At 47.6% G+C, this 22,732-nt stretch overlaps 1 protein-coding gene and 1 long non-coding RNA gene across 2 annotated transcripts in view; one reads left to right on the top strand and one right to left on the bottom strand.

Annotated features, from left to right (window-relative positions):
- The first annotated feature begins 1,916 nt into the window (after positions 1-1,916).
- Positions 1,917-22,732, top strand: part of Cacna1f (calcium voltage-gated channel subunit alpha1 F) — a 28,260-nt gene continuing 7,444 nt past the window's right edge. Inside the window, 33 exon segments of the mRNA NM_053701.2 lie at positions 1,917-1,974; positions 3,549-3,798; positions 4,746-4,851; positions 5,052-5,191; positions 5,432-5,574; positions 5,656-5,808; positions 6,399-6,595; positions 6,702-6,805; positions 8,333-8,523; positions 8,760-8,852; positions 8,962-9,055; positions 9,195-9,221; positions 9,371-9,531; positions 10,507-10,732; positions 11,607-11,814; positions 11,909-12,029; positions 12,151-12,232; positions 13,319-13,364; positions 13,908-13,959; positions 14,646-14,799; positions 14,962-15,091; positions 15,775-15,834; positions 15,981-16,087; positions 16,175-16,262; positions 16,685-16,792; positions 16,878-16,930; positions 18,463-18,609; positions 19,741-19,942; positions 20,041-20,199; positions 21,039-21,149; positions 21,403-21,486; positions 22,237-22,257; positions 22,448-22,576. Of these exon segments, the coding sequence (NP_446153.2) occupies positions 1,950-1,974; positions 3,549-3,798; positions 4,746-4,851; positions 5,052-5,191; positions 5,432-5,574; positions 5,656-5,808; positions 6,399-6,595; positions 6,702-6,805; positions 8,333-8,523; positions 8,760-8,852; positions 8,962-9,055; positions 9,195-9,221; positions 9,371-9,531; positions 10,507-10,732; positions 11,607-11,814; positions 11,909-12,029; positions 12,151-12,232; positions 13,319-13,364; positions 13,908-13,959; positions 14,646-14,799; positions 14,962-15,091; positions 15,775-15,834; positions 15,981-16,087; positions 16,175-16,262; positions 16,685-16,792; positions 16,878-16,930; positions 18,463-18,609; positions 19,741-19,942; positions 20,041-20,199; positions 21,039-21,149; positions 21,403-21,486; positions 22,237-22,257; positions 22,448-22,576 (3,972 nt within the window). The 5' untranslated portion in view covers positions 1,917-1,949.
- The window catches only part of LOC120099258 (uncharacterized), a 42,185-nt gene continuing 27,444 nt past the window's right edge, over positions 7,992-22,732 (bottom strand). Inside the window, exon 3 of the long non-coding RNA XR_015646932.1 lies at positions 7,992-10,862. This is a non-coding gene — a long non-coding RNA (uncharacterized LOC120099258). The remainder of the gene's footprint in view (positions 10,863-22,732) is intronic.

Raw genomic sequence — 22,732 nt, 5'->3', positions numbered from 1 at the left:
GTTCTGGGAGCGAGCTCTACGCAGGCAGCGCCTGGAGGCGGGGTGTGAATTACATAGTGGCTGCTGGAAGTTGTAGTTCTTTCACTTGTAGTCCCATGGTCTCCTCCAAGAGAAAAAAGGAATTGGCTGGGGAGTTGAGAGTCAGGACAGAGAAAATCTTCATTTAAGGACACGTTCATCTTCCAAGTTATAAAAGTCTATAAGTTACTATGTATATAAATAAACAAAATATACATTCAACAAAAACTCTATAAGTGTACAAAAATGACTGTTTCCCTGTGTCTCGCTATCCTCATCTCTAAAATGAGAATTTTGGTAATACCTACTTTCTAGGGTTAAGACCACTACTGGGGAGGCAGCTCAGGATAGCCTCACAACCTGAGTTCTATCCCTAAGATCCACATAGTGGTACACAGGAAATGACCTGATAGGAGTCTGAATTCCACATGTGCACATGTGACACATGTATGCTTTTGAGCACACACAAATGAGCAGATGATAAATAGATTTTAAATAAGTAAACAAAGCTAATTACTTGTGTAAGGCCACTTGCCACCAAGCACAACAAACTGAGTTCAATCCCTAGGACCTACATGACAGAAAAAGAGAATGAACTCATACAAATTGTCCTCTGACATCCACACATGTGCAGCAGTACCACTAGCACTCACGCCCAATAGATGAAAAAAGCAAACAGAATTCCTAAACCAGGTGTAGTGGCAAACATCTGTACTCTCCACCCCTGTCTCAAGTGTAGGCTGCGCTACTGAGGGGAATAACTCCGAAAGAAAGAAAGAAAGAAAGAAAGAAAGAAAGAAAGAAAGAAAGAAAGAAAGAAAGAAAGAAAGAAAGAAAGAAAGAAAGAAAGAAAAGAAGGAAGGAAGAAAGAAAGAAAGAAAGAAAGAAGGCAGTGGGGTAAGGAGAGAAAGAGCCATCAGTTATACTTACATTCATGCAACCAATAACTGGACCCTTTTAATATGCCATACATGTGTGTGATACAATATATATTGACACAGCAAGTATCTATGAAACAATTACGTATTGAACAGCCTATTTTGTCTCTACTCTCCAGTAGTGCTAACGTTTGTCATAAATCCCACACACATCTTGGCTCAGTTTCTAAACTAAATGTACTAAGTGTTCTCTCTCTCTCTCTCTCTCTCTCTCTCTCTCTCTCTCTCTCTCTCTCTCTCTCTCTCTCTGTCATAGTGCTGTCCTGTCTTGGTTTGGTTTGCTTTTGAGACAACAAAATCTTGCAATGTAACCCAGTCTGGTCTCAAAATTGTAATAGTATTTCCAAGTGCTGGGATTAAAGGTTTGGACTACTACTGGCTGTATTCTGTTTTTAATTACTGTAATTTTGCAATGAGCCTTGATATCAGATATGGCAAATCCTCCCGTCTTGTTCTTTTTCAAAAAGGATTTGGCTTTTGTTGTTGTTGTTGTTGTTGTTGTTGTTGTTGTTGTTTGTATCTCAAAGATTGTCAATTCCAAAGAAAAGTATGCTGAGATTTTGTTTGATGTAGCTAATGCAAAATGCCAAGCAGATCACATTGGGGAAATTTATAGCATCACTAAATGTTATATATTTCTCCATTTTATATCCCTTTGATATTTACTCTCCAACTCTTTTGTCATAGAGATAACATATTAGGTTTTTCCTATGTACATCAAATGTTATATACTACTGGAAATTATATCATTTTTTCTTATTTTGGTTTCTGCCTGCTTAGTGCAGGTATCTATTTGTGAAACACTTAGCTAGTGCCTTTTCCCTTGCCAATCTCAGACCTACAAACATCTCATTTGTTCCCCAACCCCCCCCCCGCCCCGTTCACCCTCCCGACTGACACCGTTTTTTCCCCGCCCCATGACCTTAATCTCTCTAAGGCTGGGAGAGGAGAAGGGGGACTGTGTGCAGATGGTCCTTCTATCTCCAGAAGAGGATGTCGGAATCTGAAGTCGGGAAAGGTGAGAGAAGCCATCCACCCCTGAAGACCCCTGGAGTCACCCTGGACTCTGGTCCACCCTCACCCTCTCACCTACCCACTGCCCACTTGGATCCTCTTCCTGTCCTAGCCTCCCCTTAAAAGAGCTTCTTTGCCACCTGATCTCAGATGCACCACACCGTAGCCTCTGTGTTATCTTCAGTAGCCCCTAACCTTACGCCTAGCCTTAGTTCCCAAACGAAACCCAGATTCAATCCTGATCCTAGCACTCACTCCACATCTAACACCAAATCCAGCCTCACACTAAACCTTATCTAAACCCTGCTAACCAGAAGACAATCCCCTACCTCCACCACATGGAACATTAGAATCTAGACCTCACGATAGCTACAGACCTTATCATGAACTTGAAGGTCATCTAACGTCTAGACGTTAGTATTTCCCTAGCTACGCAGTGATTTCCCTAGCTGTCCAGAAACAGCGCAGGCCCCTTTTCAGATTATCACTTTATCTTATAAGTATGTATATTGCTTGAGTTTCTGTATGCCATGTGTGTGCAGTGACAGCAGAGGTAAGATAAGGTATCAGATCCCCTGGAACTTGAGTTACCGGAGACTTTGAGCTGCCATGTGGGTGCTGGGAATTGAACCCATGGCCTTAGGAAGAGCATTAGGAGCTCTTAACCACAGAGCCACATCTCCAGGTTGAACAAACCCTTTTACAAATACAAAATGAACTCAGAGCAAGAACATACAACGATTGCTGTCGTGAGCTGAGAAAGCCGTAGAGTCAGAATACCTTGGTTTGACTCCTGGTTCAGCCACTTCCGAAAATTATTAACTCTTGCATTTCAATTTCCTCATTTTCAAAATAGTAATAATATCACATACTAGACATTTGTATGAATATCGAGCTCAATTTACTCCTCACAACATCTTTACAATGCCAGCACCTATTATTATCGTTCCCACTATACAGATATGAAAACTGAAGCTCAGGTGTAATCCCATAATTTACTCAAGGCAATACACAACTTCTAAATAGTAGTCAGGATTTTAATCCAGACATCTTATTTCCTTCAAAGCTGGGGATGTTAGTCAGGCTCACCTATTACCCCTCTCAGAAGCTGAAACCAAACCACTGAGTCTTGGAACTACAGGCTGAAAATCCCAATGCAAAATGCAAATTCCACGCAAACTGTATCCCTCACTTTCATTCCAATTCCAAGCCCAAGTCATTCAAATACCCAGCTTCAACCCTAAATAAAACCTCAACCAAACTCCATTCTTGCCTATATCAATTGAGGCTAGACCCATTCCGACACAAAAAATTCATGACTCAGATTTAACCTGAAGTTAAAGTGCACAGCATGGTGATCATCAATCAAGTCCTCAACCACTTTCCTCAGCAAAAATTCCTCCACCCTAAACTTCATTCCAACATTGATTGTTAACCTTCAACCCATAACCCAAGCATCTCCCACCACTCCATAGCTTTGCACATTCTTCGCCCATCAAATAGAGGGATGGGGCTGGATAAGAAATGGCTATGATTGTCCTATGCTGTCCCTTCCCTGACTGTTGTTTCTCCACACAGACACCACCCCAGAACCCAGTCCAGCCAATGGGACCGGTCCTGGCCCTGAGTGGGGGCTCTGTCCTGGGCCTCCAACCGTGGGGACTGATACCAGTGGGGCATCGGGCCTGGGGACCCCAAGACGGAGGACTCAGCACAACAAGCACAAGACCGTAGTGGTGGCCAGTGCGCAGAGATCACCTCGAGCACTCTTCTGCCTCACCTTAAGCAATCCCATTCGTCGGTCCTGCATCAGCATTGTGGAGTGGAAGTATCCTGCGAGCCTCAGGGGTAAGGATGCTCGCCAGGGTAGAGAGGAGTCTGCAGTCCTGAATTAAGTCAGGCCTGGGATGGAGGATCACTAAAGACCAACGGTCCAACATTGGGGGGAGGGAAGATTTCTGGGGTGTCAGTGTAGCCCAGTGGCAGAGCATTTACTTAGAGTATTGGATGCCCTGAGTTCGATCCAAAACAATGCAGAGAGAGAGAGAGAGAGAGAGAGAGAGAGAGAGAGAGAGAATAGAGAGGCAGTCCAGAGAAATGAAGGGCACCAGGAACAAGAGTCTAGCACTAAACTGGCCATGCTTGCATATGCCTATAACTCAGGAAGCCGGGGGCTGGGGATTTAGCTCAGTGGTAGAGCGCTTGCCTAGGAAGCGCAAGGCCCTGGGTTCGGTCCCCAGCTCCGAAAAAAAAAAAAATAACTCAGGAAGCCAAGGCAGGAGAACTGAAAATTCAAGGACAGCCTGGCCTGTACAGCATGATCATGTCTCCAAAAAAAGAAAGAAAGAAAAGAATGGGAATGTAGCTCACTCAGTAGGAGTGTTTATTTAGCATGCACAAAGCCCTGGGGTTCAATCCCCAGGACCCCAAAAACCAGATATGGAGGCACACCTCTGTGAGCCTTTCTCTCAAAAGATGGAAACAGAAGGACCAGAAGTTGAAGGTCATCCTCAACTACATAGCACAACCTTGAGGTTTGAACCAACCTGAGCTACATGAGACAATAATAATAATAATAATAATAATAATAATAATAATAATAATAATAATAATAAAGTTGAGAGGGAAGAGCCAAAGTTAAGGACTTGGTCAGACCAGGGTTGGGAATGTCCAAACCTTGAAGTCTAGAATTAGCTCTGGATGGAGAGGGTACTAAGGGAATGTGGGGTTCTCAATGTCACTCTTCCTGGGTCCTTAACTGTGTGTTCACCTGAGGCCATTTGATATTCTCATCCTCCTGACCATCTTTGCCAACTGTGTGGCATTGGGGGTATATATCCCCTTCCCTGAGGACGACTCCAACACTGCTAACCACAACTTGGTGAGGTCTACCCCATCCCCAACTAGACTGCAGTTTCCTTTAGAGCTACAATTTAAATCACCCAGCCAGACCCCGCCCCTCCAGGGCCTACCCTACTCCACTCTTGGTTCTAGCAATAGCAACCCTAACCTGTGCCTACAACTCACCCTGCCCAGAAATAAGTCCCGGCCTTCACGCCCCACCCCCTGCTCCGCCCTCAGGAACAGGTAGAATATGTGTTCCTGGTGATTTTCACCGTGGAGACAGTGCTCAAGATCGTGGCCTATGGGCTGGTGCTCCATCCCAGCGCCTACATTCGCAATGGTTGGAACCTACTCGACTTCATCATCGTTGTAGTCGGGTGCGCATCTGCAAGGGGAGGGGCACCCCACCCTAGTTTGCAATTCAATGAATTCTGGGTCTCAGGGAAGCAACTGCTTCAGACAGTCCCTATCCAGCAGCTAAAATCTGGATTATTAACATATTTAAAACCATTTGCCTTTCCAGTTACAGGGGGTTGTGCTTTCCTGAAGAGAAAGGAGGGAAAGGGCAGGAACCAAAGGCCTGACTAACCCCTCCCCATCCCATGCTCCCCCATCAGGCTGTTCAGCGTGTTGCTGGAGCAGGGACCTGGGCGGCCAGGAGATGCCCCGCATACTGGAGGAAAGCCGGGAGGCTTTGATGTAAAGGCACTGCGGGCATTTAGGGTGCTACGACCACTAAGGCTAGTGTCTGGGGTCCCGAGTAAGTATACCCCGCCACCAAGTTGGAGGAGGGGCGCCGGGCTGATGGCGAACGAGCTGAGCCTGCCCCTCCCCGCCACAGGTCTGCACATAGTGCTCAATTCCATCATGAAGGCGCTTGTGCCGCTTCTGCACATTGCCCTGTTGGTGCTCTTCGTCATTATCATTTACGCCATCATCGGACTCGAGCTGTTCCTCGGACGAATGCACAAGACGTGCTACTTCCTGGGATCTGGTCAGCCGGCACCCTTTCACGCCCACTGCCCTCACTTCTGGGTCCCCTCTTGCTTCTAAAAAGCCCACTCGGTTTCTCAAGATTCGGTTGCTGGGCTCTGGTTCTAACCTTGTCTAGCCAAACCCCATCCCTGTATTTAAGACTCCGCCCTAAAATCCCCGAATACAACCCCTCTCTCAGGAATGAGTGTGCAGGTACCACAAGACTCCACCCACAGGCTCAGTCTGAAGACTGAAAACTGCACATCTCCTCCACAGGCATTTATGCAGACCTGTGCCCAAACCTTTTCTCAACCTTGTTTTACTCTCTTATTCACCAGACTCTGCCACTCACACTTCCCAAACCCATGTGGGAAGGACTCAGCTTCCCAGTGGTTCAAATCAATCAATACTTCCAGGGGTTTGGCCCTAGCAGAAGAGCCCAGGGTTGCTTTTGCCTTAAAAAAAACTAGGGGTCCCCAGCTCCGAAAAAAAGAACCAAAAAAAAATATCTAGGGCATTGAAACCAACGTCCTAGGAGAATAGAGCTGCAGAGTGGCAGGAACTAGTGTGTGACTTGCTTCCTAGCCCCAGGCTCCAATTTTCCTGCAGATATGGAGGCAGAGGAGGACCCGTCGCCTTGTGCATCTTCTGGCTCTGGCCGTTCATGCACACTGAACCAGACTGAGTGCCGTGGGCGCTGGCCAGGACCCAACGGTGGCATCACGAACTTTGACAATTTTTTCTTTGCCATGCTAACTGTGTTCCAGTGTATTACCATGGAAGGCTGGACAGACGTCCTCTACTGGGTGAGGTGAACAAGCCCTCACTGACCCAGCTTGGAGGCTGCACCTGCCCTTCTCCCCTAGCGTGCATGGTCCTCTCTGCCTGCTATGGAATATGTTCTCTCTCCAGATGCAGGATGCCATGGGGTATGAGCTACCTTGGGTGTACTTTGTGAGCCTCGTCATCTTTGGGTCTTTCTTTGTCCTCAACCTTGTGCTTGGAGTCCTAAGTGGGTAAGAAGCCTGGATCTACAACCCTACAACCCTTCCCATCTCGCCACCCTTGTGTGCTGCCAAATTCCCAGGCATCTTCCATAAATCCCGTCTGAGCTAGGCTTGGCAGCACAACCCTGTGATCCCTGCTACCTGGGAGGCTAAGACAGAAGTATCTCAAGTCAAGGGCAGCCTGAGCAACTTAGTGAGCACTTGTCTGGTATTTCTATGACTCGAGGCTCAATCTCTAGCACCACTAAAATAATCTGATGTGTCCCCTTGGTCATTCAGACTTAAACATCTACTGTGCGGCAGGCACTGTTGGAGAAATGAGACAAGGAACATGGAAAGCCCTGGTTTCTTGAATATTGCACTGTTATAGGAAGATACTAATAACAGCAATACAAGATAAGGAAATGTACACATACGTGCGCGCACATGTGCGTGCGCGCGCACACACACACACACACACACACACACACACTCACATACAATATGCACTGCGCAGAGGGAAAAAATGAGGAACAGGGAGATGTTGCAATTCAAAATACTCACATCTGGGGCTGGGGAAGCAAAAGCTCAGTAAAGAATGCTTGCCAAAGCTGGGCATGGTGGTTCATGCCTTTAATCCCAGCACTCGAGAGGCAGAGACAAGAGGATCTTCCGAGTTTGAAGCCAACCTGGTCTACATAGTGTGTTCTGGGGCAGCCAGGGCTACACAAATAAACCGTGTCTCAGAAAATAAAGACAAAAAAAGTGCTTGTAGAAGATTCAGGTTCAGTTCCCAGCAAGCACATGACAGGTCACAACCATCTGTAACTTCACTGTTGAAGGAACTGATTCCCTTTTCTGGCCTCTGAGGGCTCCTGAAGCCAAGGGCTGTGCATGTTCAGGCAGGCTCACACACACACACATAAATAATAAATAATCTTTTAAAAAAGAAATAACGGGGAACATCAGAGCTAAGAGTCGCATTGCACGTCTATAGCCAACATCCAGAGAGAGGAAAAGATTGCAAGTTTGGTAAGGTCCTGAGCTAGTAATGAGACATTAGCTCAAAAATATATAATAATATATAATCAGGCCAGGCCTAGAATGTACACCTGTCATCCAAGCACTTAGAAGGCAGAAGCAGGAGAATCACATTGAATATATATATATATATTCAGAACCCAGCAACATGGATTTGTGGGGAAGATGCTTGTTTCCAAATCTAATGACCTAATTTTAATACCCAAGACCCATGTGGTAGCAGGAAAGAACCATCTCCCTTGGATTGTCCTCTGGTTCACAGGCCATGACACCCATTGCCACACACATAAATGAATGGATAGATAGATAGATGTAATTCTTTTAAAAATCAGGAAGGACCTCTTGAGAGAGTGTTGATGGTATTCTAAGTCACAGGAACAGCTGGCGCAAAGGCTTGGGAGCTGGTATGTCCTTGGCTTCTCCAAAGAACAATTAGACGGCTATTGTGGCTGGGCTAGTAAAGGCAAGGTTACTGGTGATGACTTCCTTATATAGTCTGCTCCCCTCTTCCTCCAGGGAGTTCTCCAAGGAAAGAGAAAAGGCAAAAGCCCGAGGTGACTTTCAGAAGCTTCGGGAGAAGCAGCAGATGGAAGAGGACCTTCGGGGCTACCTGGACTGGATCACACAGGCTGAGGAGTTGGACCTTCATGACCCCTCAGTAGACGGCAACTTGGCTTCTCTTGCTGAAGAGGGACGGGCAGGCCATCGTAGGCAACTCAATTCTGGCCCAGCTTCACTCCTACCCCAGATGTGATTGCCCTCCTGAGACCCAGACCAAGCCTGCAGCCATCCGAGGCTTTGCCTCAACTCTGGCTCAGGACACAGACTCTCAACCCAGACTTAGATACAAAGGCTCCAACTAGCTCCTTATCCCTTAGACTTGACCCTAATTCTGCCCCCAGGCCGTCCTTCTCAGTTGGAACTATCCCCCCCCCCTCCACAGGACCACAACTGTCAGAGCTGACCAATAGGAGGCGCGGACGACTGCGTTGGTTCAGCCACTCCACTCGCTCCACACACTCCACCAGCAGTCATGGTGAGGATTAAGCTAGGGGTGGGGCAGAGCTGGGGTAAGTAGACAGGGAAAACCAAAAGTAGCACCTAAAGTCTTTGGGTCCTGACCTCTATCCTCACTTTGCCTGAAGCCAGCCTTCCAGCCAGTGACACTGGTTCCATAACAGACACCCCCGGAGATGAGGATGAAGAGGAGGGGACCATGGCCAGCTGTACACTCTGCCTGTGAGGAATCCCAGCCCTTGATCCCTACGTAGCCCAGACACCATTCTTACTTCAGCTTCAAACACCTGACCTCCAGTCATAGCTGCTGATTCCCTCTCAGCTTATGACACCCTCCCCGCCCCTTTTCAATCATTTCTAGAAACAAGATTATGAAAACCAAGGTCTGGTAAGTTGTGAAAAGTTGTGCAACCTTTTGGCCCCATGAATTTGAGACCAGTCCACCTCCATGACCCATGTGACTCCTGGGACCCCCAACCAGCACACCGGGCTGATATAGGCCAATCTCAATGATGCCATGGGCTCTCCTCTGCCCAGCCGCCACTTCCGCCGAGCCAACCGTGGTCTCCGTGCACGCTGCCGCCGGGCAGTCAAGTCCAATGCCTGCTACTGGGCTGTATTGCTGCTCGTCTTCCTCAACACGTTGACCATCGCTTCTGAGCACCATGGGCAGCCAGTGTGGCTCACCCAGACCCAAGGTGAGTCTCTGCCTGTCAGCTCTCCTCTTCATCCCTTGCTCCCTTCACCCTAGAAGTTCAAAGGCAGGCTGTCCAGGGAGTCTTTGATCCCAGATAGCACCTTCCAATGCAGAGGAGTACAGAAACCTTAACTTGTCCTATACCGCTGTGCAAACCACACTTATGTGCTACCTGCTATGTGTATCAAGCTCTAGTCTCAGTATCGCACATGTCCAAACTCAAACTTGGTTCCACTAAAAAGTTAGTACCTCGGTGCTCAGGTCGAGGGTACAGATCACCATGGCATTGATGTCAAGCAACTAACTGCAGGATTCAGCTCCTGAGGGTCAGAGCAGGAAGTAGAATCCAGGCTCTTAACATCGTGGTCTCTGGACAAGTTAACCCCTCCGTGCCTCAGTTTCCCCATGTGCAAAATGGAGGCAATGGTGACTAACCGTGGCATGGAGTGGTTGGGAGGATTAAATGAGCTCGGCTGTAAAATGCTTAAATATTGTTTGGCCTACCTCAAGGATCAACTGTTATGATTCCTTACAATCTTAAACCCTTATAAACGTAAATCTTTATTATTGGTCCTGCCTCTAACTCCACTCCAAACCAGTTCAGTCCCAAAGAAACCATAGGCTTGGAACTGGAGCTGTATTTCAGTGGAAGAGTTCATGTGTGAGGCCCTGGATTCCATCCCCACAACCAAAAACATAAGGCATAAACATTAAAAAAATTAAAAAGAATAAATCCTAGATGCTAACTGTACCATTGAGTAGAGATTTGTCTTGGATTCACAAAGGGGGACTGTGGCCCCCACCTCAACTCTACCCTGTGCCCCAGCTCCAGATCTCGCTTGTTTTGACCTACAAACTCACTTTAGTCCCTAACCCCAGTCAAAGCCTAGCTCACACCTGACCAGCTCCCAGCTAACGCCAAGATCCCACCAGAGTTCATGGCTTCCTAAACATATGCCGCGCCACACCCCAACAGAATATGCCAACAAGGTTCTGCTCTGCCTCTTCACCGTGGAGATGCTTCTCAAACTGTACGGCCTGGGCCCCTCTGTCTACGTTGCCTCTTTTTTCAACCGCTTTGACTGTTTCGTGGTCTGTGGGGGCATCCTAGAAACGACGTTGGTGGAGGTGGGGGCCATGCAGCCCCTCGGCATCTCAGTGCTCCGATGTGTGCGTCTCCTCAGGATCTTCAAGGTCACCAGGTGTGTATGCATGGAGACCAAAATGCAGCCCCAACTCTGCACCCCAGCTCTGAAGATAATTCCCTCAGCCTCCTCGTTCATTTAGCAAGCTTCCATGGAGCACCTCCAGTTACATGCTGACCTTTGGGCCCTAGGGAAAGCAAAGAAGCACAAATCCTTACCCTCTAGGGAAGGAGAGTCACCAGGAGTAGTGCCTCCTCCATCTCCATCCATTTCCCAACCTGACTTTACCCCCAAGCCCATCTCCATGCTTATTCTCCATCCCAGCCACAGTAGCTCTCTAACCCCGACCCCGACTGCCTATAATCCACAGGTCCACTCTCTAATCCCAAGCCCTAACCAATCTCCCACCTCAGCCCTAACTCCCAGCCCCAGCGCCATCAGCGAGCACCAACCATCACACCATTCTTAATTTTCCGATGCCACTCCCAATTCTCTGATACAACCCTCCTCCCTCCTGGACAGCTACCTTTCTCCAATTGCAACCCCATCCTGCTCTCCCTAACCCCAAGCTCCATCTGTACCCCCTTTTTTATACCATCCTTCAACCATAACCTACTCCCAACCCCGCCGACCCCAAATCACCACGGCCCAAGTCCTCCCAGTCCCAACATGAAACCCGATTCTCTCTCCACTTCCCCGCTCATTTCACCTCCCACCACACCCTGAGCACCAGCTCTAACTCCAAACTTAGTCATCTCCCTTTTGTACTCTTATCACACTTCAATTCCAAAAAAAAAAATCACTTCCAACCTTGGCAGCACAGTCTATTTTTAACCCCTTCTGCCCCAGTGTATCCCAAACGGGAGGCCTGCCTGGCTCCTGACTCCTGACAAAATGAATGTCAACCGTGCACTTCCTATTTCTGCTGCAGGCACTGGGCATCCCTCAGCAATCTGGTGGCATCGCTGCTCAACTCCATGAAGTCCATTGCCTCCTTGCTGCTTCTCCTCTTTCTCTTTATCATCATCTTCTCCCTTCTTGGCATGCAGCTGTTTGGGGGCAAGTTCAACTTTGACCAGACCCACACTAAGAGAAGCACCTTTGATACCTTCCCCCAAGCCCTCCTCACCGTCTTTCAGGTATGACCTGGACACCCTGAGATGTGTACACACGTTGGTAGGGCCTGGAGTTGTAGGGGGTCTCAAGAAATTTTTGGTGCCTTCCTTCCCCCAGATCCTGACTGGTGAGGATTGGAATGTAGTCATGTATGACGGTATCATGGCCTACGGTGGTCCCTTCTTCCCAGGGATGCTGGTGTGTGTTTATTTCATCATCCTCTTCATCTGTGGCAACTGTATCCTCAGAGCTTTCGGGGAGTGCATAGAGTGAGGTGAGGGTGAGCAGGGTGAGAGTGTGGGCCTGGGCAGCACACAGGCAGGACACTTCTTCATCTTTGCAACCTGAGCTCACTGCAGACATCCTACTGAACGTGTTTCTTGCCATTGCTGTGGATAACCTAGCCAGCGGGGATGCGGGTGCTGCCAAAGATAAGGGCAGGTGAGCTCTGGCGTCATCTCTAAGACTCCCTTTCCCTAAGATCTCTGACTCGGATCTCACAAATACACAGCCTATGGAACATTTTTGTGCTCGAAAGCCCCAGTTCCAGATATAGTCCTCAGAAAGTCATTCATTCATCACGTACTCATTGAGCACACACTTTATGCTAGGCCCTGCTGCAAATCCTAGGGAGACAGCATGGGCTGACATGCTGTCAGCAGCCAGACATGACAAGTCAGTGTGACAGCAGACAGAGTCCTTGCTGTTTGTAGTTGAGGAATGCAAGCAAAATTCAAGAACATTGTTATGTAACTTGAAGAATATGTTAGTAAGCCGGGTGCTAGAGTACATGGCTTTAATGCCAGCTCTCAAATGCAAGTTTATCTCTTTCACTTAGAGGCTGTCCTGGTCTACATAGTGAGTTCCAGTCCTGTCACAGACTTTCTCAAAAAAAAAAAAAAAGACTATGTTAATAATAAGTGGTGAAGGGACAGAAACAGAAGAAAGCAATAGTGAAAACTGATAACAAGCCAGGCATTCCATACCTATATTCCCAACACTGGGAAGGCTGAGGCAGAAGGATAAGGACTTCAAGGCCAACATGGGCTCCATATTGAGACTGGATAGGAGATGAGGGTCAATGATCGCCCCTTTGAAGTGGTGGCGGTGTTAACCTATCTACAACAAAACATCCGGGCCTGGGACCTAGCTGAGGGGAAGACAATGTATGTGTTTGAAGTTCTGGTTTCCATCCCCAGCACCATAACAAGCAACCACAAACCACCAGTGAGGCAGGGACGCAGCTGGGAGGAAAATGGTAGGAAACGGGGTTACATGTTAGGAGGGGGGAAAAAGACCAGAGTGGGGGGTATTCTGGGTCAAGAAGAGATTTTGGCTTTTGTTCTTGGTAGTGCTAAGCATGGAAGCGTTAGGGTGCCACAGGCTCCTTCCTGGATGCTGTGAGGATAGACTATAGGCAGACTAGAAGCAGGAAGCCCTAAGAAAGGTCTGTCCTGACAGCAGTACCCAGCCCAGCCTCACCCGTCTGTTATTACCTTCAGCAATCAGCCCTCTTTCCTTGAACAGAGAGAAGAGCAGTGAAGGAAACCCTCCCCAAGAGAACAAAGTATTGGTGAGTTAGAAGCCTGGGTGTGCTGATACATGCTTTTGATCCCAGCACTTGGGAAACAAAAGCAAGAGAGTCTCTGAGTTTCGAATTAGCCTGCTCTACATAATGAGTTCCAGTCAGCCTGGACTACAGAAGGAGACTGTGTCTTTTTAAAAGGGTGGGGGAGCTGGAAAGGTAAGAGCACTTGCCCATTTTCTAAAGGACCTGAATTTGGTTTCCAGACCCATGGCAAGCAGATCACAATTACGTGTAACTCCAGGTTCAGGAGACACAACGACCTCTGGCCTCCAAGGTCACCTGCATTCACACACGCATACCCATACATGGATACACATAATTTAAAAGAATAAAAATAAATCTTAAAGAAAATAAGCCTGGGCTGTCTCTCCCTCATCCCTCATCCCTCATCCCTCATCCCTATCGATGTGCACACAGCTTTAACCCTATCCTCTGACAATCTATTTCCACGTTATCCTGTCTCGTCTATGCCTCCTTTGTGCCTGGTGTCTCTCCCATAGTCGATGACTCCTATCTTCCTGTCTCCAGGTGCCTGGTGGAGAAAATGAGGACACAGAGGGCACAAAAAGTGAAGGAGCAGGCAAGTAGGCAGGCCACATGGAAGTGACAAGGAGTATTGGAAAGAGAACGCAGGCAGAGAGCTCCTGACCCCTGACGAAATCCTCTCTGGCCAGCAGACTCTTCCAAGGTCGTCCTGACGGCAGTAGACACAGTGCACCTGCCTGTAGTCTTAACACTCGAAAGGTAGCAGATTTAAGGACACCTTGTGCTAAATAGTGAATTCCAGTTCAGCGTGGACTTCCTTAGAGACACTAGAAACTATCTCAAAAAAAATAAATCAGTAAGGACTGGGGCTATGCCTCAGTAGTAGAGTGTTTGCACAGCATGGGGAAGACCCTAAGTATAATAATCTTGAGCACTGCAAAAATACAGGAATGGGCTTGGTTGGTAACCAGCAACATATGGGACACCAAGGTTAAACAAGAGAAATGGACGTTTTATTTTACTGTGGGCCTTCTCAGAACCTTTGTTATCAAATTATGTCTGTGCATATAACACTCACTAAGCACATTGACCAGGCTGTCACTGTGTCCCCAGTACTGTTCTAAGAGCTGGGCATACCATATTAAACGAAACAGATCTAAGTTCAGATCCGTGACTGAGGAGCTGAGATTCTGGGCAGGAAATGAGAGGAGAGGAATTCGTCCTGTGCCAAGCACAATTCCAGGACTTTTCCACTGAGTTGTCTCATTGCTCTTTTCCCAGCACCAGGCATGGAGGAAGAGGAGGAAGAAGAGGAGGAGGAGGAGGAAGAAAATGGTGCAGGACATGTGGAACTCCTGCAGGAAGTTGTACCCAAGGAGAAGGTGGTACCCATCCCTGAAGGCAGTGCCTTCTTCTGCCTCAGCCAAACCAACCCGTGAGTGTTAGGAATGAACAGCAATAGGGCAAGGAAGAGGGGATGGCCAGGTGGGGAGCCCCAGAACTGCTCAGGAGGCAATGGGACACAGACGGATCTCCTTGGATCTCCTAGGAAACACCGATCCTGGTTTCTAATCACTGCCTTTTCTCCACTCCCCAGGCTTCGCAAGGCCTGCCACACTCTCATACACCATCACGTGTTCACCAGTCTCATCCTGGTGTTCATCATCCTCAGTAGTGTGTCCCTGGCTGCTGAGGACCCCATCAGAGCCCACTCCTTCCGCAACCATGTGAGCCCATGGCCAAGGGCTGGGAGGAACTCACAGAGGGCATTCTCCTGGGCACAAATCTAAAGCCAAAGTAGAGAGAGACCAGAAGACACCTCACTGGGCTGGAAGGGAGGATCAAGAATGGTGGCGGATATTGCACCAACAGCCATTTCCATAGTCCAACGAGTGTGGGTCAGAGGATCAGGATTTGACTGAGGGTAGGGGAAAGGTACTCTGGGAGGTCAAACAGGCCAAGGACACTTATGTAGCTGGGCAGATACAGAGGAGCCTAAATCTGAGCCCTCACATTGGATGGCCAAACGTTTGGCATGTATAAAAGTCTTTCCTGATGTTGAGGAGGGAAAGCAAGGCTTACATTGAGAGGCACACAAGCGAGCTGGCATGGTCGTGCATGTCTGGGTTTCTAGTCTTTGGTGGCTGAAGCAGGAAAATTACTGCAACTCTGAGGTCAGTCTGGGTAGATGATAGATAGATAGATAGATAGATAGATAGATAGATAGATAGATAGATAGATAGATAGATAGATGATAGATAGATAGATAGATAGATAGATAGATAGATAGATAGATAGATAGATAGATGATAGATGATAGAGAGACAGGGAAAGAGAGAAACACACAAACACACATGCCTACTAATCCCCTGTAGTTGTGACAGTGTTCCTCTCTTTCTTACATTCCCAGATTCTGGGGTACTTCGATTATGCCTTCACTTCCATTTTCACCGTGGAGATTCTATTAAAGGTGATTACTGGACCCTCAGTCATATCCTCAGTTGCCCCAGTCGATTCTCACTCCACCCCATCACCTATCTCTCTGTTCTTCGTCTGTCTTACCCACCAGCTACATCCTCAGGTCTAAGGTCTAATCCAATATAATCTGATCCCCAGATGACGGTGTTTGGGGCTTTCCTGCACCAAGGCTCTTTCTGCCGTAGCTGGTTCAATCTGTTGGATCTGCTTGTGGTCAGTGTGTCCCTCATCTCCTTTGGCATCCAGTGAGTGACCCCTCCTCCTGCCCTCCCCACTCCTCCCAGAACCAGAACCAAGCCCTAACAAAGACCTGAAAACTTCCCATTCCCCAGCTCCAGTGCCATCTCAGTTGTGAAGATTCTCCGAGTCCTCCGAGTCCTGCGGCCTCTCCGAGCCATTAACCGAGCCAAGGGACTCAAGGTAAGCCCAGCTCATCCAAATCCACAGGACCCAGCTCCTGGGTCAGGATGACTGATCCAACTGACTATTGCACAAAGACATGACTGCACGCAGCCTAAACCCAACACGTGACCATGTATTCTTGCCAACTGGCCATGTGCTCTGACCTACGTTCCTTACAAGTGACTGTACCAAGGGCCACATTTTTCTAATTCATGTCCTTGGCATGTGACTATATATCCTTGCCTAGAAAACCCTTATTCCTTGTTGATATCATACATGCTATGATAATAATAGCTATGGGAGATGTTACTCCACCATTCTGACTTGCAACCACATACCCCTGGCCCAAGTCTTTAAGCCATAGTCATCAGCCAAATTCCCCACTACATCCTATATATGGCCTGTGATATCCATCTGTCACGTGTGGGGGTGTTTTGCAGCATGTGGTGCAGTGTGTGTTTGTGGCCATCCGGACCATTGGAAACATCATGATTGTCACCACCCTCTTGCAGTTCATGTTCGCCTGCATTGGTGTTCAGCTGTTCAAGGTGAGGGAGAGCCAAAGGGAGGTCCAGGCGGGGGTCAAGGTGGGGCAAGAAAGGTGAACCTGCTTGACACATTTCCTCCCTACAGGGAAAATTCTACAGTTGCACTGATGAAGCCAAACACACCCTGAAAGAATGCAAGTGAGTGTTTGAGGCCTCACCCTCTACTGAATCCAGAACCCCTCCCAAATCGCATAGAGATATCCAGATCTCTCTAAAGTCCCTGAAACCACTTACAGCCTCTTACCAAGAACTCTAGACATGTCTGGTTTCCAAAGTCCCCAAGACCTTCAAACTTCCCTAAATGCCCCCAAGATATACCCCCAGAACCCTCCTATTAATTGTAGAGCCCTTCTTATCTCGGCAAGCCCTCAAAGTCCCCCCATAACCCTTCCCCACTTTTTTTTCAGCATTACCTACATTCCTCCCCAGAACCTCTTGCAATTTCCTGCTGTGAATGCCAGCTTCCATCTAGAGATGTTTGTAGATGGAGGTGGTTTATAAGCAAAGACCATAAAGCCAGGAATCCCAGACTCAAACCTGCTTCCCGGGGCTTGGCATTGATTCACTCTACCTAGCCCTTCCTAGGGCTGAAAAGTAGGGATAAAGAGCGTGCCTTTTTCACGGGGCTGTTAAGAGGAGGAGAGAGGCGGTGCGTGGAATATACACAGCAAACTGCCTGCGTGGTGACCTAGCCTGGTGCCTGGTATAGAGTCAATGCTAGAAAACTTTGGCCACTTGGAGAACTACTTTCCCCTGGATGGCAAAAGCATTCAATGGCAATGGGGACAGTGATATACCAACTGTGTTCCCGAGATTAGTTTTGTTTGTTGTTGGTTTATTGGTTGCTTTTCTTTTTTCTTTCTTTCTTTTACATTCACGTATTTATTAATATGTGGAGTACACATGCCACTGCACATGTGTGGAGATCACAGAAGAACTTGAGGGAATTGATTCTTTCCTTCCTCCATGTGAGTTCTGAGGATTGGGCTCACATCATCAGGTTGGAAGCAAGAACCTTTATCTATCAAGCCATTTTGTTGGCCCCCATTTGTTTTTTTGTTTGTTTGTTAGTTTGGGTTTTTTTTTTTTTTTTGAGCTTTGGTCTCAATATGTTTGAAACCAGCCTTAAAACTCTCAACATAGCTTTAAACTCACAAGTTTCCTGTCTTCTGCCACCTGAGTTGCTGGGATTATAAGCATGTGCCACTATGCCTGACTTGATTTGATTTTGTCTTTCTGTCTGTCTGTTTGTTTGTTGTGAGACAACAGTCTCAGTATGTAGTCCTGGCTGACCTGGAAATCACATAGACCAGGCTGCCCTCAAATTTGCTAAAGTCTTGCTGCCTGTGCCTCCCAAGTAACAGGGTTATAAATGTGTGCACCACCATGATTAACTGTCATTTATTGACTTACTCCATCCTTGGGACAAATGGGAAATGGGTTCTGTTAGTATTCTCATTTTTTTAAATAAAGAGTGAAGACAAAAATCAACTAGACAGAGATTGAATGTTTATAATAACCCAGCCAAGAAATAAAAGGGCAGGATGTGAGGCCAAGCTGTCTAGGTACACCCCTATGCCCTGCTACAACCATAATAAAGGCCCTAGACTCTTTGCTACCACTCCTCATTCCTCTTCCTCCCCCATCTAACCTGTCTACAACATCCACAGGGGCTCCTTCCTCATCTACCCTGATGGAGATGTGTCACGACCTTTGGTCCGGGAACGCCTCTGGGTCAACAGTGATTTCAACTTTGACAACGTCCTTTCAGCCATGATGGCCCTGTTCACTGTCTCTACCTTTGAAGGCTGGCCTGCGTGAGGGGCAGGGCCTTGGGGATGACAGGAAACTAGGCAGATGGTTCTAGATGATTCCTGGGATCACTGGGGAATGGATGGGAGTGTGCCTTAGGGTTGTAATGAAAATTTCAAGACTGAATAGGGTTTTCTTTCTTTCCTTTTTCCTCTTTCCAGTACCTGGAAATTGAACCCAGGTTTTGTATATGCGAGACAATGATATTCTATTAATCTACATCCCTACCACCTATTTTCTTGAGTCAGGGTCTTACCATGTAGCCCACTTTGATCTCAAATTGATGATCCTCCTTCCTTATTCTCCTGAGTACTGAGATTCAGCTTTGTGCCACTGGGTCCAGTTGGGTATAGCTTTTTAGAAACTGGCAAGTGTGATAGAAGCCTAAATGGGGATTTCCCAGAACCTTGCTGGGGACTTATTGGGACTTTGGAGCAAGGTCTCTAGAGATTGGGGAAAGGTCTTGGAGTGAATAGGTGAAAATCTACAAAAGACTAAGTGAGCATTACACTGAGTTAAGTAGAGCATGGGGGATTCAAAAGGGGTTCGATGAGGAGATGGGGGTTTGGAAGTTTAACAAAGAGCTACAAATGCCTTAGGGTTTACTAGCTGGATATTTGTTGGGGGGATTTGAGCAGAGCATTCAAGGTTGTAGCATGGGGTTCCAAGATCTTTAGGAGCTTGTGGGGAGTTCTGGAGAACCACATAGAGGAAGTGCTCCAGGACCTTATATAAGGAGATTCAAGGTCTGCAGAAACATGGAGGATTTTGAAAGGACATTGTATGTCTAGATAGGTTTCTTTTGAGAGCTGCATAGCAGTTTCAGGAGGTTTCTGGGACAAAAGGTTTGGATCCTGTCTTACATAGTTGAGTTCCAGGACAGCCAAGGCGACATGGTGAGACCCTGTTTCAAAAAAAGGAAAACAAAGAAACAAACAAACCCAAGATCTAAGCCCCTTTAAAAGCCTCATGTGGGTCTCTTTATGGTTGTTTAGAAGTCTCGAGTTATTGGGTTGAAAATTTGGGGGTTTTGGAGATTTGGGGGATGAATGTGATGAGTAGCCGAGGAGGAAGTTGGAGGGGGCTGGGATTCCCTGGATCACACCCTCACTTCTACATCCCACTGTCTCCCACAGGCTACTATACAAAGCCATAGATGCACACGCTGAAGACGAGGGCCCTATCTACAATTACCATGTGGAGATATCAGTATTCTTCATTGTCTACATCATCATCATCGCCTTCTTCATGATGAACATCTTTGTGGGATTTGTCATCATCACATTCCGTGCCCAGGGAGAGCAGGAATATCAAAACTGTGAACTGGACAAGAACCAGGTGACCTCTCACTCCTGACCCATGACCAGCAGACCTTGCCTTGGAAACCTTGCCTTGGGAACCTTCCCAGCTCACTCATGCTCTATACCACTATGCAGCGCCAGTGTGTGGAATATGCACTCAAAGCTCAGCCACTCCGCCGATACATCCCCAAGAATCCACATCAGTACCGCGTGTGGGCCACAGTGAACTCAGCCGCCTTTGAGTACCTCATGTTTCTGCTCATCCTCCTCAACACAGTTGCCCTGGCCATGCAGGTCTGAACCCTCCATCTCGATCATTACCAAACATTTGTTCTCTTCAGGCAATCTCTTTGAGAGCTATTGGGAATGCACTAGGCTGCAAGTAACAACCCTATGTCCCACTGCCACCCCTCACCCTCCCATCTCTGTGCGCACGCGCGCGCGCGCGCGCACACACACACACACACACACACACACACACACACACACACACACACACCTGCCTAACTGACGGAGTCTCAAGTTAGCACATTTGGAACCTTTCCTCACATCTAAAGCCAAAGCCTGCATTCTGTTTTTAAAGATGCTGGGATGTGAAAACAATGGTCGGTAACGGTTGCAAGTTGTCACAGATCGTAAAATGCACTCTAAGATGAAAAATATCACGCACCCTAGAGCCGGTGTGGTTGGCTTCTTTGCCTCTAACGCTGAGGAACACGATGTAGGCTGCCTTCCCATTGTTGGTCAGTGAGCCAGGCCCTGTTGATCTTTCTGCTGCGTCATTCCACTGTAAGTTGTTGCATCGTGGTCACAAAACACTACATCCAATCAGGAATTAGTGCACACATCAGTACCACACCGAAGCAGGACAAAGGGAGAGCAGTAGCATCAAGCAGCAATTCTTGCATATTTTAATGAAATAATTTTTTCACAGAAGCTGTCAACCAGAAGATTTATGTTAGGACTTCATTCCCAGATGATCCTTGCCTTAATGCAAGGCACTCTGGAAATCAAGAACCAGTTTTGTCCGACACAGGGTTTCCAATCCCTAGACTCCTGAGCTCAGACCAGGGACTATGTGTTTGTGTGTCTCTGTCTTAGGTTCTGTCCCCATCTGTTTTTTTTCCCCATAGCACTATGAGCAGACGGCTCCCTTTAACTATGCCATGGACATACTCAACATGGTCTTCACTGGCCTCTTCACCGTTGAGATGGTGCTCAAAATCATTGCCTTTAAACCCAAGGTATACCCACACCCTATGAAGAAACTTTTGGGGAAGGAAGCACATTCCATAGCCCGGTGACTGGGGTGGGGGTGGGGGGCTGTAGAGTAGCACCAAGTAGTCATAAGACTAAGTAATGAGAGGGACCCAGGTACAGGTCACCTGTGTTCCAAGCTAGTCCCTGCCTCCTCAATACCATGTATCCATTACTGGGCCCCTACACTGGTCTGCTGGCTAAAAAAAACACAGCACACTGCTTTCCTCCTGTCTACAGCATTACTTTGCCGATGCCTGGAATACATTCGATGCTCTTATTGTAGTGGGCAGCGTAGTCGACATTGCCGTCACAGAAGTCAATGTGAGAACTGGGCTTTGTGCTAACCCCTCTAGCCTCTCCCTAGAGCCTTCTTTCACTTAGGTAGACAGCTCCCACTTGCACCCTCCCCAGTCCTGGAGACTGAGCAGTCTTCATTCTAGATCCATCTTTTTTTTTTTGAGTCCTTGCTTGGCTCTGTCAACATATTCCTCCCTCTAACCAGCTAACCAGCTCCCCTGTTTCATTTTGCACCCTATCCAGTAGCTTTGCTACCTCCCCAAATCCCTTATTATTTCTGTTATCTTTTTCATTGTCTCTGCCCCATTCCAATGGCTGCATCAACTCCATTGACATCTGCTTTGGCACCATCGTCTCCCTGACTGCTCGTTGGCTCCATCTCCTGTACTGGCCCTCCCCTGGCTCTGTTACCACAACTGATTGCATCATTGGCTTCATCATTCCACCAATGGGTACTGCATGGTGATAACCTTGACGGACAATGCTGCCGATTGCATTTCTGCATCACTGGCTTCTCTGATGACCGCCCATTGTTTCTCATTTCCATGAGGTTTTGCTCCATTGTTTCCTTCAACTTCTTTGCTCCACCATCTTCTTTACCTGCCCCCTTCATTTCCACCCCCATTAAAACATTGTCTACAACCATCTTTATCTGTTACCCTATAACCTTCCCCACAATCCCCTGAGTATGCACCATCCTTTCCCCTTATCCATTTGGACATATGACCACATCATCTCCTTTATCACCTCTGTTTTGCCCATATGTCCCACCAGAATGGAGGCCATCTTGGTGAGGTAGCTTCTCGCCCCTAACCACAATTTTTTTCAACCATCCCTCACAGCCCAAGAGTCCTTAGAAATGCCCCCTGACCACTCTTGGGTCTGAGTTCTGAGAGATTTGGGCACTGGGAGGGCCAAGGCATGAGGAAAAGAAGCTACTAGAGCTGGCACAAACTGAGCACCCCCATTGCATCCCTAACTTCAGAGCTCAGAGGACAGCTCCCGCATATCTATCACGTTCTTTCGCCTCTTCCGGGTCATGAGGCTGGTGAAGCTGCTCAGTAAGGGTGAGGGGATCCGCACACTGCTCTGGACATTCATCAAGTCTTTCCAGGTAATTCCCCACCCAGAACTACAGCTCCCAGCCTTTCAGACCATTTCTGACTTACCGTTTCCAACTTTCTCTCTTTCTCTGTGCTCTTAATTTGTAACACACCTCTAGCTTCACTGACTTTACCCTACTCTATTTAATATTGTGTCCACATTTGGG

The sequence above is a fragment of the Rattus norvegicus genome, chromosome X, assembly GCF_021556685.1.
Source record: "Rattus norvegicus strain SHRSP/BbbUtx chromosome X, alternate assembly SHRSP_T2T, whole genome shotgun sequence".
NCBI lineage: Eukaryota > Metazoa > Chordata > Mammalia > Rodentia > Muridae > Rattus > Rattus norvegicus.
Note: the sequence above shows the minus strand (reverse complement) of the source record. Positions and strands in the feature narration are given on the sequence as shown.